The sequence below is a fragment of the Cydia fagiglandana genome, chromosome 10, assembly GCF_963556715.1.
Source record: "Cydia fagiglandana chromosome 10, ilCydFagi1.1, whole genome shotgun sequence".
NCBI classification, from domain to species: domain Eukaryota; kingdom Metazoa; phylum Arthropoda; class Insecta; order Lepidoptera; family Tortricidae; genus Cydia; species Cydia fagiglandana.
This window is the reverse complement of record NC_085941.1, coordinates 20730253-20748886: the sequence shown is the minus strand read 5'-3', so window position 1 is coordinate 20748886 and position 18634 is coordinate 20730253. Positions and strand designations below refer to the sequence as shown.

Here is an 18634-nt window from a genome sequence, read left to right as displayed (position 1 = left end):
ATAATGTCCGTCCACGCTTGTAAAGGGGCCAAAGTTTACCAGCTCGCCGGACGATATCAGCCTGTCAGTTGTTCGGAACTGTCAATTTGTTCCTTTAACCTTTTTAATCGGTGGGCCCCTTAAAAATTGCATTGTCGTAAAGATTATATCGATCTGGACTTGACAGTTGAGTTGACAGTTAATGGATCGTCGTGACACGCGGCTTGACGAATGGCTGTGCGGTGTCAGCGTAAAAGGATCGCGAAAGTTGTCTTTGTTTTGTACTTGAAACGAAGACGTAGTAAAGAAAACACGTAGATATACATGTTTGTTTACTAGGTACATTAATTATAATCGCTAAATACATACCTATATTGTAAATGCGAAAGTTACTGTCTGTCTGTTACCTCTTCACGCTTAGGTATAAACCGTTGAACCAGTCTATAGGATGACTCACGTTAGACCGGGCCGTGTCCGGGCCGGAACTTCCGGCGCTTGCTTTTGTATTTTGTATGACATGACACGCGATCATGTGATGCTTTCCATACAATACGATGCGCCGGAAGCTCCGGCCCGGACACGGCTGCCTAACGTGAGTCATCCTTAAATTTGTAAAAAGTTTGGCAAGTTTGGATTGTAAAATTATTAGGTAGGTAAGTTTTTTCAAAATAAAATAAAAATGATATTAGGTACTTATGAAAAATCACGTGATAAATAATTATTTAAAAGTTCGTAAATTACGTAAAAGTATTTAATTTTCTATTGGCGTTTTCTTTTTAGATTGTTATTGGGCAAGACCCCATTGTTGTTTAATTTAATCATTTGTTTTTTGGGAATAATAATTAACTAATTTCTACTTAAAATGTGTTATGTTACTACTAAACTAAAATTGTATTTTTTTTAATAAATCTTATAATAAATAATCGGATTTAAATGCATTCAATGTTTAACTCAAACCTCGTCATTCTACAATTTAAAGACCTTTAATGCGTGTTATTTGTATTGTCTACTGCTATGTGCTTTGAAAGAGAAAACACCTCTAGGTCGAAGTGTAAGGTCAATTTGCATAGTTTCGGTCTATTTGTCGCGTAGGATTTTACGCACTTGTTGGCCAAATGCCACTTTGCCAACAGGCTGTCAACTTTGCAATACGTTTCTGGTAATATTGCCTAATTAGAAAATGCCGTTTTAAAATTTGGTAGCTCAAAAAAACATTTTAAGTTAGATAGAACCGAGTTATTGGTTTATGTCTTCAAAACTTCACTACAACCTTTACATGCGATCCACACAAATGAAGTTGAAAAATAATGATTTGATTAAATTTTCCAAAATAAAATAACCAGAAATGAACTTGAGTTAATATATTTAAAAATAATTAGAATAGAGTTTCATCTAACAAAATAAGATTTAAAAAGTATGTTATTTATCTAGTTTTTACCATTAGATCTTTAAGTACTATTATTTTGGTAAACCTTTACGAGTATATGTAGGTACTTATTCATAATATCTATAACTGTAATCACCAACACCGACTGTGACCGATCTCAAAGTCAAATTTCTATAAACACTAACTGCTGAACGCAAAGTCTAGATGATACTGCGCAATATGCTCCTGGTTAATCCTATAAAGTGTAAAAAGGTTATTAAATTTAAATAAAAAAATCTTGATAATTACAATACCTAACATAATATGCCTATTTTTCTTCCCACTTTTTAAATAAATAAATATTATAGGACATTCTTACACAGATTGACTAAGTCTCACAGTAAGCTCAAGAAGGCTTGTGTTGTGGGTACTCAGACAACGATATATATAATATACAAATACTTAAATACATAGAAAACACCCATGACTCAGGAACAAATATCTATATCATCATACAAATAAATGCCCTTACTGGGATTCGAACCCAGGACCATCGGCTTCGCAGGCAGGGTCACTACCCACTAGGCCAGACCGGTCGTCAAAATCGTCGGTCGTTAATTGTGCTCCAACCGATTTTATGTAGGTATAAACAATATCACAAAATCATTTTACAATAATTACAACATGACGGTTAGTGGTGGTCTATATTAAATCGGCATAATATAATATATCAAGATACCTACTACAGTTACGTGTATATGTATCTTTAATTTAATAATTTTAAACTTCGAATTTTTGTGCAAAATCTGGAGCAAAGTGGGCACATTTTACGGTAACCCAGCTATTCGTAGGTGTAGGTACCTACATATGTGGTAAAATTAATATTATAGCCGGACCTGAACAATTTTGAGAAACATAGCATTATATAGTAGGTACATATCACTATTTGATCGTCAATTACTAGGACCGATATACCATCTCAAAGTCAAATCTTAATAAACACTAACTGCTAAGCCCAAAGTCTAGGTGATATTGCGCAAAATGCTCTCACGATATGCAAGATTGTGCGGTTTCGTTTGTGAATAGGGTCGTGCGAACGGCTGCATAGTTAGATCATGTGACAAATGTAAAGTATTATTAAATTGTGGAAAAATTATAACATATGTTATGTTACAAACACTAAAACAGATGTTATATCGTAAGGAATAGGTACCTTTAAAAAATACACAAATAATGCAGAAGTAGATTTTTGGGACGTGTTTACGTCAAATTGCTTTGCGAAAAGCGTGTCAAATTGCCACGAAATTGAATAATTGCAGTTTAAGCATTATTTTAAAATAAAATTGGTTTTGGTAAGTCATTTAATTATTTTTCAAGGTTTTTGTACAAAATACTATTTGGTGTATGTAGGTAGTCTTAATCTTAACCTTTAGCTCAATGGATTTGTATGAAATAATTGTTATAGTTAACTGTTCGAAGTAAAACGAAATTTACGACCTTCTTATATCTGGATCGAAAGTGCTCAAGTATGAAAGACTACAGGAATAAGTTCTCACAGGTACATGATTTTTTTTCTACCAAAGTATAGAGTACCTAATACCTACTTACGGGCAATTAACTGAGTTCCGAATGGGAATTCCTGAACCAGGTTCTAAAAAAGGAGCCACTTTCACGGCAATCTGTCAACAAATTCCACCAATCTATGTACGTACGAGTGATCACAGTTGAGAAACGGCGTCGATACAAGGGCAGTGTCAACGACCGCTGCTTTTCTATTTGCCTCGCAAATTGCAAAGCTGCTCGACCGGACTTAATACTGCACTTTAAAGTGCGTTTATTCGGATCGGACTAGTTGCATCTCAAACACACAGTAAGATCATTCAATGTGTTTATTGCGGGCCAGACACTCGGCCAGATTCGAACTTTAAGATACGTTAAATATTAATTACGTCTACGATCTAGATACGATATGGATTAGATATGTCAGTGTCAAAAGTTCGAATCGGGCCGACTGTCAGCAATGAATTACATACATTAATAAATTAATGTCAATCTTTCGTTATATTCACACTTACATGACATTGGCCATATTATCACACACTTTTGAGAGTGCCATACCCACACCTGATTATAAGACTCTCAAAGGTACTATAATATAATCCTTACTGAATAAGTATATCCGCATTTACATTTTATTTTACATGTCGGTTGCTTAAAATTGTTGGAACCGTCCGGCGTCGTTAACACTATCGCTGCGGCAATAGGCTACATTCCTACTAGTCAAATCAGCTTCTTTTTTAGAACTGTCAAAACGATTTGCTAATATGGAATTTATATGAAAACGAATGTAGTGACGTCACATTCAACTCACCTACTTTTTATATTTCAATCCGATATATTAAATAGAAATAGTGCTTAAAAATAACTGCTGCCTATGTTTTTCTAATAATTATCTGGTGCTTTATTCCGTGTACGGTGTGAAATAATGTATTTTAAGTAGAGGAAACATCCCTATTGGTTAACATTGCAGTTCCAAGTAACACGTTAGCAAAATTTTATTGTATGGGACATTTAATAATTCACTGCTAAGTAACGTTTAAAATCAATTATCATCGTTTCCACTGTGGTTGGTGCTGGCCCTTGAGAGGTACTCTGTCGTCATTTTTGTTCATTTTAGTTTAAGATAAGATCAAGTAGGTACCTACATTTAAATTACTTGTTATTTTACATTTTTCGTCTTTAGTCTGGCACTAAGTTGTATTGCCAGACTGGGCAATTATGTCATGATAAATAGACACATTTAACACGTTGTAATTGTGACATGGGGTTAATTAACATCATTTTACATTAAAGCGAGATAAAGAGATAACAGCGGCTAAATAGGTTTTCCTTGAAATGAGTTTATTGTAAACAAGTACTTAATTAAAAAAAATAGTGACATTTTCTTTTATTCCTGACTGTACTTCACATACAGCAAGCCTATTATTATTATGGATCGCTTTATCCACATTTATCCACGTGATAAAACAACTGTCACTTTTAATAATAACGGGATAGAAAGAGACGGACACCGTTTTATCGCGCTGTCACCTAGACAAATACGACCATCATATCCGTACAGGTCTATCATATCAAGTATTTCTCTTCTCAAGACCTTATTAATGAGTCTAAACTCGATGTATTTGCGTTCTTCCATCGAGACAACGACAACATCTTTAGATACCAGACATCGTACATTTTATAGCATCTTTCGTGCAGCGTAGTGGTGTTAACGGAATTGGTATAGATAATTCCAACTGAAATGGTAAATTAAGGTTAATATTAACGTAATTAACGTTAATTAATCATTAGGGTCCAAATTGTTTATATCAATTCCGTTAATACCACTCCGCTGCACCGAAAATGCTATAAAATTTACGATGTCTGATCATTACAAGGACATACAGATGTAGTGTAAAATTATTTTCCATCGAATTTTCACGGAAACGTACGAACGTGTCAAGCTGTTTCAGTCAGTCTCGGTACAAAAAGTACTGAGGTTGACTGAAGTATCATGCCAAATACGAACTTTTCCGAGAAAATACGATGGAAAACAATTATGCACTATAGGGATATAACTAGACCTCCACTGCACCGCCGCACTCCTACCTACAATCATTATCTCACTAGGAATATGATTATAATACGTACTATACGGCATATAACTATATCCCTAGGGATATAACTATACCTCCGCCGCACCGCCGCACTCCTAGGTACCTACAATTACTTCACTAAACTTAATCCAGTAATATAACTATATCACTAAACTAAAGACGTATTATAGTTATATTACTAGTAAGATAGTAATGAATCGCTTTCGTATAACTATGTTACGACATATAATTATATCCCTAGGGTTATAACTATATAACGGCTTTATATATCTTACTGCGACATATACATCTGTATCATTTTACTATTTTGTTACGTGTGAAACTGAGTAGGTATACTTACATAAAATCGAAATAAATCTCTCGAACAAAGAGTACTATAGTTAATTAATTACTCTTATCTCATCAAAGTCTAGTTGTCTAGACATTATGCAACTATCGTCAATCCTTGCGTTTAGGCTGCGGGGCGGCGAGCCAGACACACAATTAGTTTACGCAATAATAACAGACCAGTGTTAGTTCGAATTGTGCCGGGTTCGGTTCCGCATTTGGTAATAGAGTAAAACGAAATTTATCCAATGATTCATGAAAAGTAGGTACAGTCGACGTCAAAGATATGTTTATACTTTTCGCCTTATTACAAAGGAGTAAGGTGCAAAAGTGTAAACATATCTTTGGCGTCCACTGTACCAGTCCTTTGGCACAACACAACCTATTGGTACTTACCTACCTATTGGTTCAAAATAAAGCTGGTTGCCTAGCCAAGATAAATCAAACGAAAAGAAAATATGTATCCAGATGACAGGTGCTACGGAATGTGACTAAAGTTAGTCCAAGGTAAGTCTGCAACAATTTTGATAGCACACAGCACACGCAGTGCAAGTGTTATTTTAAACGTCAAACTCCTTTGAAATTATGACGTATAAATAACACTTGCACTGCGTATGCTACCAACTCGTTGCAGACTTATCTTGGTGTAACTCTATTTCCATATATTATTTAAGTTCCGAACATGTTCCGAATGTTCCGATTCGTGTTTTCTATCAGCGAGTGTCATCTTGGCTTGGCTAGACCCCCAGGAGTGAAGCTATCAATGCACACCATTGGTGATACGATGGTAAACAAATTAGCCTCTAGCGGCCCAAAGGCCTATAAAAAGGTCTCCCGTTCCATCCTAATTTGAATCTTTATTTTGACAAATCAAAATTGCATTTTGTATTGACATGGTTTGATGTCTGGGCGGCTAGAGGTTAGAGCGTGCCAAGTTTCATGTAATAAGCATGTGGTTTACAAATGAGAGCTTAACGATTACTGGAGAGGCCTTTTAGCGGCGCGTGTACCTAACTCTTAACACTTTCGGTGGCGGGCGGCCCGTTTCCAGTACCAAATGAACACACATACGTGTTCTTGGCAGTGAATGTGTTAAGTTTTAGATAGGTACCTTTACTTGTATTTCTGAAGGATAGTGGTTTTAGCGATGTCACAACTCCACCAAAACTACCTTTCACAATTCTTCACAAACCGTACATTGGCTAATTTGTATCCAAATGTGGATAATGTGGACATGCTCATCTCTTGACACGTTTCTTTTGTGACGGACTGACGGACAAACTCAAAAAAATATGACATTTACGCCCACGTCTTACTGTAAGGATAAATTTTGGAAAGTATTTATGTATATTATGTATCATATTGAAAAATGTTAACTTTTGAGAACAAGCGATAAGGATATAATACCTATTGAGAATCTTTAAAAAACTTGCATCTGAAACCCTTTTTTTATAATTCCATGTTATAACTAGCGGTACAGTCAATATTTCAGTACCGTTTGCGTACCTTGTCGTCCTTGTCACAGCGACAATTAATATGATAGTCGCTACAGTAAGCTGCAGAAATTAACTGACCCTCCCGCCTGTGAAATATCTGTGCAGTGGGGTCAGTTATCTCTTTAGCTGACTGCACATATTGTCAAGATTTGGTGTCCAAAATTTATTACTTGTTTTTTTCATTCGTAGGTATTTAAGCATGTTTCATAGGTACCTATATTTCTGCAAAGAAAGATTGCTTAAGTCCCAGACTAAAGCCGCCTTCGTCCTGTCATATCTTTTAAAAAATACATGTTCATTCAGCAACAGCTCTTAACATACAGCCAATAAGGTGCTCATCATAAATAATTACATACATAAGAGGTTATGTGAAGCGTAGGTTTGTTTTATTACGTACAGTGACATGCTCGACTTCGAATTTTTAATGTAATGGCCAAGGATGACGCCCACGGTTAAGTAAATGTTAGGATCTTCAAGGATTGGAGATTGTAGTGGACGGGACCGGATTCTTTGGGAGTTATTTTGTAGTTAGAGTTAGCTGGAAAAGTATTAAAATACTTGTTTATGAGGCTCATAAAGTAAGTACAGTCTGCATCAAGAGTAACGTTTGAAAAAACGTACCAAAAGTCTCTATCTGCCACCGTCGATTACTTTTCCAAATAGTTATATCTATTTCGACAGTTCGAACTTCTTCTAAGAAACAACTTCTATGAAATTATGACGTATAAATAATATTAAGTAACTCACATTTATAGACGGGTCTATCGCGAATTTATTTTATTACCTTTATTTATCGACGTTCAAACTTCTTTATACACTTTTCGTCGGGTAGGTAGTTGCTCAAATCTCTGTTTTGGCATTTTGCTGGGACATCAGTTAGCCGCGACCACGACCAGTGAAACTTGTGTCGAAACGTCGCGCGTCGGTAAATAAATAAGATAATAAAATGAATTCGCGATAGACCCGTCGATAAAAGTGAGTTCATATGTGTCAAAAGGCGAAAGTTTTAAATATTTTATAAATAATACAGGTACTTGCGTGTGCTGTCAAAATCGTTGAAGAGTTTGTGGGACCGTTACCGGTATAACTAAAATTCAAAATATTTCATAACCTTCACAATATTTCTTTGATATCATATAATAGTATTTAGGTATAGATAAATGATCGATCAGATTAGCTCAATTAAGTGCAGAAATATACATAAAAAATCGAGATACCGAAATTGAAAACCGGTTATTTTGTATGAATAATATACCGGTATTCGGTCCCTGGTTTGCAGGTCTTATCATGGTCTAACTTTATCTCTTTTTGTTATGTTATCAGAGAATGGTTACCTTTGACGCATAGTCTGATACGCTACTTTTGATATTGACTGTACTCGTGGCGTCTTTATAATTAGCGTCTTAATAATAAGGGGTAGCTAATGAACTTAGTTGGCACCTTTTTAACTGAATTTACCATTCCGACGGAGAAATTTCTATTATTTATTTTTATTTATGTTCCCGTATTTCTCAGCTAAGTCTAGGCAATCTGTTATTTTACCCGCAGTTAGGTCCCATTGTCATCAGGCACAGAATAAACAATAGCTACAGAAGACTCATCTCTCTAACAAAACGCGTCTGTTACGATCAGGACAGATATGGCCGCTAGGTGGCGACAGCGCCACGCGCGGCTTATGGCGAACCCCAAAATTGGGGTCGAACGGATGTACTTTTAGCCACCTGTAGCAAAGCGACGAAATTGCGGAGTGAGACACGCCTGCATCAGGTCAGGATATAATGATGAAAACGTTGAGTTAATTGACTCTGTAAATATTATAGGCACACCATTTGGGTAACATTTGGATATTTCCCTCAATTTCTACAAGTTTTCATAATTAGAACCAAGTGATTCGAATATTTTTATAGTAGATACCTAACTAATGCATCTAATTTACTATTCCAAATGTTAAATTGGTATTTTATGGTTTTAATTAATAAAACAGAATCTAATAAAGTCAGGTTTAATATTATAACGTCTCGTCATAGTAAAATATCCTGTCTAAAACAAATTTAGAATTAATAGCCATGACTATACATAAATGTACGCGCCAATGGCCTAAGTTTAACAAACAGCTATTTTTAATTATAGTCTTGGGTATTGAATTATATCATTTAGTTAATACAAGTAGATGATTACTTCAGAAATTCTAATAACACCATCTAGTTTAAATCCGGAACCATCGCTGGCGTATCAGAACACCTTAACGAAATCTTAGGTAGATTCGTTTTGGAGATAATTGATAACATTTATTCGTAAATATGTAAATACACCCAGCTGCATAAAAAACTATGCAATTTTGCGACTTGCTGTACCAAATGTCACACAAACAGTTACTTACTATGAATAGTAGGTATGAATGCGTCCATAAAAGCCGATTCCCACCGGCTTGCCTGTTTTTGGACGTTTGAGCAGAGTTGTAAAGGAAATATGTAAGCCAAATTAGCCCCGGCTTGCCTATGATGATATGTTTGACGCGCCGCAACTGGAATGCATAATATATGTAAACAACATACATCGTTCCTACGTGAGTAAAAAGATGGGTAGAAATTATTATAAACGATGTCTTTATACATGTATAATGTCCTGCATGTTTGTCCCACTTTCGTAAAAGGTAAACAATACCACGTGAATTCACTTGATTCGGTCATTCAGCCTATAAAAGTTATCTTTAAGTGTGGAATTATGCTATTTGGTTTTGAGATCCCATCTCTGTGACGAAATAAAAAATACGTCAACTTACGCATTATGTAACTCTGAATTAAATGTGACCTTTCAAAAAATGAGTAAATCGTGAGTAATCGCGTGTAATTTGTGTAAAAAATGCGATTCATCATTCGGTATCACAATTATTGGCAATATACTAGTAATAACCGACTTGCACCATGGGAATGGGTATTTTCCACGGAAGAAAGAATGAGCGCGCCGCGCTCTTGTTTTGTGGTATTTTCAGTTAGGACTGCTGCTAGTCTTGTCAGACCAATAATTATAGTTTAGGCTCTACATCCGTTTCACCTCATGACTCAGATTAACTATAGAAGTCTGACTAAGAGCTCAAAAATGTCTCCACGTGTGCTATGCCGCAAGCGACTCAACTGTACTATACGCAGCTTAATAACGTCAAAAATTTTACCTCAAAAATCCATGTATTTGGGCGGCTACCGTACCTGCACCCTACCAACGGAGCGACAGCTGACGTTCGCGCTTCATGGTACATTTCGTTTTATTTTGTTTTATTTGCATTGGAGCTCGGAGCCCGCAAAATTTGTATGCTATCAAAATGCAAAATTCTAATCAGTCAAGATACACTAATTCACAAAAAACGATCGAAATTGTTGCTTATCTAACCATCTTCCTGACCTTTGTCTGTCTACGTACGAAAAAAATCTAATTTACAATCAATTAGCTATTAATCAATTCATCTTTTATTTTTATTTTATTTTATTTTTACCGACCCACAGCTGTATCTGGTCGGCCTTCACTCATCATTAGCGATCCCCTGACGAAAATGGCATTAAACATTTGGCGACGTAATCAAATCACCGACACAAAGTTTTAGATTGAGAGATCAAGGCCATATTGATAATTTGAATTATGTAATTTAATGGATTTGATTTGGCTGTCGTCAACTTATGGCCACGTGGTTTCTTTATTTAACTTTCGGTCGCGGTAAATCCTTTTTAACCGACTTCAATTTTCAGGAGGAGGTTCTGTCTTCGGTTGTAGCTCTACAACATTTCAAGGTTTTAAATTTAATGGTTTTGGCTGGTTTTTATCTGTCAGTATTTATACAGGATGTAACAAAAATAATGGGGATCCGTTTAAAGGCATATTCAGTATCGTGTTAAAACTTTTTCCTAATCAGAACACGATACCGAATATGACCAAAAATGGATCCCCACCATTTTTGTTACATCGTGTATAAAGTGACTATTTTAAATATGTAATTAAACTGATCAAGTAGGCGTTTAGATAAGACATGATGATTAACGCCGCTGTCACGGTGTGGTTGTCACGAATTATCCTTTTCGAGGAAGTCACTTTAAAATTATCATGGGTCACATGGTGAAGCCGAGACGCGCGGTTTGTTCGCAATATACTTAGTTTTGTGTATAGTATTCCATGTGTTCAATTTCAATAGGCTATTTACCTAAAAATAAAAATAAAGAACCTAATTTTAAAGGTATTGTTGATAAAGTTGACGAGCAGCTACAAATATTGAACGTTCATCATTGGCTCCTTCGTCTATTGCAGACGATTTATCTAATACCTTTAAACTAGCAATTCATGTTTATTTCTCGGTGTCCCAGATATTGGTACTTAAATTTGCTACTGTCGGTTGAGCGCTTTAAGCGTTAAGGAGTAACTGACAGACAGAGTTGCTTTCCCATTTATAATATTAGTAGGATAGACATAGACAAAGTTTTTGGTGGCTATACATAGGTACCAGCGAAATATAGGTACAACAACAACAGTGGAGAACCCTTCTGAGAGCCCTATCTCCCTGATGAGGGATAACAGGATACCATCATCATCATATACATAGGTATTATTCCATAACGTTAGTGACTATAAGAAGTTATTGTTACTTGGTCAGTGTGCCAGTAAATCACAATGTAGGTTAAAATAAACAGGGAAACCTGCCTTTGTCTATGTCTAGATGTAGCGCGGCTAGTAGATAGTGAGATAGCCGACACAGCTCCATTGTTGTTTGGGAACGTCCGTATTGATGCAACTATCTGCCGTATTCGAACTCCAAGATATTCGCAAGAGACGACACGTACTAGATCCATTCTAGATACGTTATAGTTTAGATATCAACTAGTTCTCTTTTGCAGCGCAATTCGCAATCAATGTCACTTTTACGTTAGATAGGTATCTATTAGATGTGAATTGGATCTCTAAGTGGAAATCGTACAAGAGTATCTCCAGAATCGCGCAAATGTCAATTTTGACAGGTTAGATCTTAAACATATCGTTATCGTATCTTGGTGATGTCTAAAAGATATCTAAGGTACTTGCGCCTAATAAGGCCCACTTTTAATTTTATTTTTTATTTTTTCATTTTTGATATGAACTTGCAATTTTGTCTATGGTACCTACTAACCAAACATGGGCGAGAAATTTGAACTCATTTACAATTATAAAAGTATGAATTTTGAAATTGAGCAAGCTTTAAAACTGGGCCTTATTAGGTACAAGTACCTTATTCCAAAATCCGAATCGGGCGCTATGTATTACCTAATCTTGTAATACAAGCGGTGCAAGATACAAGAGTACCATTATACCACTTAGTCCAAAAGATCCCAGCAATGGTCCAAAAATTATTCGTTCGGTGTGACTATTGTTAAAATGTCGTATCGTATTTGAATGGAAAAATATCTATTAAATGAAAGAAAAAACGGAAAGTAATTCAAAAAGTACACTAACTAGATTGTACCTAAGACCTATTATTATTGAACTTGTGGATCATAATGTTGGTGGGCACTGGCTGGACTGTAGTTGGGTGCTTTTGCGGTACAGTCAGCGTCGTATAGTAGGTAGCATCCAAAGTATTCAAATAGTTCGGTACGCTATACAAATTATAATGGTGTTTATGGTTCCATAACCTAGAAAACCGACATATAAGTACGAGTAGGTAACGGTTTGGGTTCATTTTGCTAGGACAGATTTTTATTTTTTTGTCTTTTTCCCGTTAGATTTGGACAGAATTAGGCGTGTTTAAAGAGCTCCTCATTGTATAAATTTTATCTTCATATTAAAAATCGTCCAACTAATGCTTTCAATTATTCAGCTTTTAGTCGAGTCGAACCTATAATGCTCCAATATGGGTCCAATAAAAAAATTAAGCTGTGTAGGCTTGTCTATCTGCTTCATAAACATAACCTATAGTTCGTTTTTTTTAGCATTAGAAAGAACTTCGCAGAAGTAAGCTTGTGGTTCCAAATCCGGCACTTTTAGCGGTAATAATTTGAAGTAAATTATATGTATTGACCATGTTACATTAGATAATTCAATAATTATTAACAATTAAAGAGCCTGATAAAAACTGCACGCTTGCTTCTGTGGAGTTCTTTCTAATGCTAAAAAAAACGAACTATATGGTAAGATTAGTGCTAATGTACGTTTGTGCAAGTGTTAATACTGTTATTAATGTTAGTTGATCAGCTTCCCATGCAAATAAATGTTAATCTTGACCAAAAATGGCGTGTCATGGCTTTGTCTGCGTTGTGAAATGCTCGTGTTATTCGTATTAAGGACACTTATATTGTTATTCTATGTATATGCTAATCTATCATTAGCACTATTAAGTGGTCTTGAGAACGAGAATATACTTATTTTGCGACCACAGCATGTGGGACAAAAAAGTTGCCAAATATTTGTGGTTGTTAAAGGCAAAACCTGGGCCTTGGGGTCCAAATAAGTAAATTAATAGAATTAAAATAGAAAATGTACGTAGGAAACGAAAGATATATTTTCCAAGAAGACAGTTGACTATATTGACATAAACTTTTTAATGTTGGGATAAAAACTCCATTCTGCAACATATTCCGCCAACATAAAATAACATAACTAGGTACAAATTAATACCTTATTAAATATTAAACTACATTTCACATTAGCTCCCTTGTATACTTCAATATCTAGAGCGGACTGTAATCTTTTAAGGTTTGTGAAATTGAAATTAATATAACTCTTACTAATAACTTAATAAGTTTACAAGATTGCTATGAAAGTAGTTATGAAACAGTATGTAACAAACATAAGATAAGACACATTTCATATAACTAAATAAACATCTTATACATTAGATGCACCCAGCATCAACACATAGTACATGACTACCTACTTACAGTTATAAATTAAGTATCAGTACAATTCAGTAGGATATTAGCCATAATACTTAACTAAAATATTAAAATATCATATAATAACATTTTGAAACACTACCTATTCATCTAAAGGTAGTATACACACTTTAGTAATAGAAGTTGTATGAACTTTACCATTAGCCTTTTTTACTTCTAAGGCTCTTATCTTTCCATCCTGACCTGGAAAAACCTTGGTAACTCTAGCCATAGGCCAAGTCATAGGCGGAGTATCTATTTCACGCAAGATAACTAGAGCACCTACTTTAATATTAGGCAAGGCGGCCTTCCATTTAGGACGGTTCTGTAAGACATTAAGGTATTGTTTAGACCAATATCGCCAAAAATGCTGCTGCAGAGCAGTACATTTCCTCCAAAACTTCAATCTATTATCAGGTAAGTTTGTGATATCCTGCTCAGGATAGCAAGTTAAGGGCGCACCAGTTAAGAAGTGCCCTGGCGTTAAATAGGAGAGGTCCTCAATGTCTGATGACATTGGCGTTATAGGCCTCGAGTTCAAAATGCTTTCAATTTGAACAAGTGCCGTGTACAACAATTCATATGTTAAAACATGTGAGCCCAACATTCTTTTCAAATGATATTTAACACTTTTTACTGCGGCCTCCCATAGACCACCAAACACCGGAGAGTAACTCGGTATGAAATGGAATGTTGTTCCCAATTTTGCAGTCACATTTTGAACTTGAATTTGATGACATTTATTATTATTCAATTTATATAACTCAGACAACTGAGTACTAGCCGACTTAAAAGTAGCGGCATTATCACAATAGACCTCTGTTGGAACATTACGTCTAGCAATAAATCGTTTGAAGCTAGCCAAGAATGTATCAGTGGTGAGATCTGACACTAACTCTAAATGTATGGCTTTGGTGACAAAGCACACATACACAGCAATATAACCTTTAGTAGTGACAACACTTCTCACTCTTGACTGCTTTATCAGGATTGGTCCCGCAAAGTCTATACCAACCTTAGCAAACACTCGATCTATGCTGACTCTACCAGCGGGCAATGAACCCATCAGCTGTTTTGCTGTTTCACCTTTCAGTCTAAAACATGTGAGACATTTATTCACAAACTTTTTTACCAATCTCAAACCGTTAACTATATAATAGCGTTGACTTAAATTGCTAAGTACTTCTTTCTGACTGGCGTGTAAAAGCTTTAAATGTTCATTTTCAATAATAAGGTAAGTGACCTTAGATTCTTTTGGTAAGATTATCTGATGCTTATGGCTATAAGGTAAGGAGGAGTGTTGCAAACGTCCACCTACTCTGAGAATACCGTTAGCATCAATGAAGGGGTTGACAGATAGTAAATACGACGAAACTTGCCTACCTGCCCGCAAAGAGGCCAGCTCTTTATCAAAGAACCTTTCCTGCTCATTCTTTATAAACATATGCAATGCCTGGGTTGCCTCGCTAAAAGTAATAAAATTAAGCTTTATTTTTTGTGAACCCGGCCTTACATTTTTACAGAATCTTTGTATGTAGGCAAGCACGTTAACTGCCTTATTAATGTTAGAAAACTTATCTAACAAATCATTTGCAAGAGAAACCGATTGATATGATGCGATACACACCGGCTTGGAACCATCAGCATGCTTGATCTCCGGTAAGTTGTCAGGTACATTATTACTATCATCGGTGAATTTATACTCTGGATCAGACATGCTAGTAGGTCCGCACCACCACAGTTGGTTACTTTGTAGTTCACTAGGTTTTACACCTCGACTCAAACAATCAGAAGGATTGAGGTCTGTTTTTATATACAACCATTGAAAACCCTTTGTATATTCGTTGATTAATTTGACTCTATTAGCAACATAAGCATTTAGATTTGTTGGATTCGTTTTTTGCCATGCCAAAACAACCTGAGAATCACTGAAAAGATGCACACTTTCAATAGATATCTTTTTACTTAAAGTATTGTATGCTCTAAAGCATAATTTTGCCATTAAAAGAGATGCATTTAATTCTAATCGTGGCACAGTCAACTTCTTGTCTTTAGATGCAATGCGACTCTTAGAACAAAGAAGCGACATCGATACTTTGCCATGCTTGTCAGTGACTCTTACCATGCTTGCTTGTGAGTGAGTAAATGGCTGCTCCATATGCAGAAATTGAGGCATCACCAAATGCTACTAATTGAGCAGACTGAATGTTATCAACAGTAACATTTCGTTTTATTTTAATTTCTTTCATTGTCTGCAAATCATTGTAAAATTCAAGCCATTCTTTTAGTAAAATAGGCGAGGGCACTGAGTCCCAGTCGGTACAAGCCTGAGCCAATTTTTGCATAATGATTTTAGCTTGGACAAAAACGGGTCCCGCTAGACCTAAAGGGTCATAGAATTGGCTTATGTAACTTAAAATTTGTCTTTTTGTTTTAGGGACATTTTTTGACACTGGACATGAAAGTTTAAAAGAATCAGAGTCAATATCTAACTTTAAACCTAAAGTTTTGATGTCCTTATTCAGTTCCAGTTCTCCAACAACCTGCTTCTCTGCTGGAATATTTGCCAAAATTGAAGAGTCATTAGCTGCCCATTTATGTAGTTTAAAACTACCTTTAGCAAGTAATTCTATCAATTGAGTTTGAGTGTCAACAATCTTTGCCAAACTATCCTCTGTATGAATGATGTCATCTACATAGGTAGAGTTTAGTATTGCAGAACTAGCTAGAGGATATTGCCTCTCGAATTTCGTAGCCAGCTCGTTCAAGCATCTTGTTGAAAGATAACTTGATGACTTCATTCCATAGCAAACTGTGTTTAGTTGAATACATTTTAGTGACTCATTAGGAGTGTCTCGCCAGAGAATATTTTGCAAAGATCGCTGATCTTTCTGTACTAAAATATTTCGGAACATACGCCTGATATCACAAGCAATGAAATATTTGTGCACTCTAAATGACAACAGTATGTCGAACAGTTCCTGTTGAACAGTTGGTCCATTCATTAAAATATTATTCAATGATATCTTATTACTCGTTAACATAGATCCATCAAAGACTACCCGGAGCTTGGTACTTACTGCATCCGGCCTTAAAACAGCTGAATGTCCCATAAAGTACACAGGATCTTTAGTAAGATCATATGAGGAAATGTCAACATATGATCCATGACCTAAGTCGAGATATTCATGTATGAAATCCTTATAACCTTCATACAAATTCTGATCCTTCTGAAATCTCTTCTCGAGATTATAAAATCTCTTGAGAGCTAACCCAAATGAATCCCCCAATGTATTGTTCACATCATAGATAGGTATTTTTAATGGCAATGAAACTGTAAATTGATTGTCTTCAAGTTTGACAGTTTCAGTGAACAATTTTTCGCACTGTTGTTGTTCAGATGTATGTTCCGCATATATTTCAGGTACTTTTTCTGTTTGCCAAAAATTAGACATAGTATCGCGTACATCACTTTGACATTCTTGACAGAAAAGAGAAACAGCAGGTCGTTTAAGAATAGAAGATGGAACATCACCTCCTACTATGTAACCAAACTGTGTGTGAACCAAGCTGGGTGCGGCATCAGGATCGCGCAGCTCCTCAGGCTGCGACAACAGGCACTGAAAAAAGATATTTGCAGCCAATAAAATATCTATCTCACTTGGGATATGGAAGGAGTCATCGGCTAATGTTATATTTTCAGGGATCTCAATTTTTGAAATATCTATTTCTGTTTGTGGCAACATTTCGTTACTAAATTTATCTACCACTAACAGATTTACTTGTGTTTTATATGGATAAACACATGAGCAAATATCCAGGCGCAAACTATGTTTGACCGATTTATCTTCTAGAGTTACACCAGTTATTGTAGTAGAACATGGCAAGAGTGGGTAACCTAGTTGCTTTGCAAGCTTCGTTGTAATAAAGGAATTCTGAGATGCACAGTCAAGCATTGCTTTAACTATGATCTCCTTGCCACATTTAGAAACTACCTTAACTTTAACCGTTGGCAACAACACCAGTGTCTGATTATTAATGTTAGTCAATGACACCGATGAGGATTTCTCTTCATTCACATGTAGTAGCGAGTTGTGGGATTCTTTGCACTCTTTACATTTAAAATGAAACCTGCACTTTCCTGGGTGAATGTTAAGACAAATCTTGCAAAGTTTTGTTTCCTTAACAAAATCTAGTCGTTCCGATATGGAAGCTAGAGCAAATTTAGGGCATGCATATAATTTGTGTTCCTTACCACAGTACAGACAGCCTTGGGATGCTTTGGTAGTGACAAATGATGATGATGCCATCTTCACCGGAGCAGCACAGCTTGCTGTATCACCCCGTCCCTCACTGTTCTCTAGGGCAAGGGCCCGACCTTCTACAAATTTCAAAAAATCATTAAAGGTTGGCTGTTTTGAGGAATCCCTATGCAAATGATACTCTCGGTTAGTAACTGGGTCTAGTTTTTTATTTAATAGGCAAATGAGAACGCTGTCCCATTTTTCAATGGCCTCATCAAGGTTTTTTAATGCAGCTAAATGCTGTTTTGTTATTGAAATCAATGAGCGTAAAGCACTAGGACTTGACAAAGCATTTATGTGCTCATTGATGATTTTATATTTATTATCGTACCTATCAGCTAAAATTTTGAGAGCTTCGGAATAACTTTGACCAATGACAGGTAAGTTTTTGATTAAATCAAATGCCTCAGCTTTTAGGAAGCTTCTCAGGTAAAAAAACTTTTGTATATTGTCGAACCCTTCATTGTTATGCACAAGGGCAGTAAACATTTCTATGAAAGGTCTGTATTCTGTATACTTGCCATTGAATGATGGTATTTGTATGTTCGGTAACTTTATTTTCGACGACACTTTAGGCGTCACTGCCGGCAAAACGGCAGGGGTGGGTACAGGTGCCGAT

At 35.9% G+C, this 18634-nt stretch overlaps 2 protein-coding genes across 2 annotated transcripts in view; one reads left to right on the top strand and one right to left on the bottom strand.

Annotated features, from left to right (window-relative positions):
• LOC134668035 (uncharacterized) overlaps positions 1 to 18634 on the top strand; it is a 68864-nt gene that overhangs the window by 10023 nt on the left and 40207 nt on the right. The window lies entirely within an intron of this gene.
• Positions 7277 to 18010, bottom strand: LOC134668297 (uncharacterized). Its single transcript, XM_063525780.1, has 5 exons — positions 17967 to 18010; positions 15834 to 17331; positions 15339 to 15514; positions 13871 to 14036; positions 7277 to 7362 (listed from the first exon to the last, which is right to left on the bottom strand). The coding sequence occupies exons 2-5, from the start codon at positions 17164 to 17166 to the stop codon at positions 7277 to 7279; spliced, it is 1761 nt and encodes a 586-aa protein (XP_063381850.1). The 5' UTR covers positions 17167 to 17331; positions 17967 to 18010.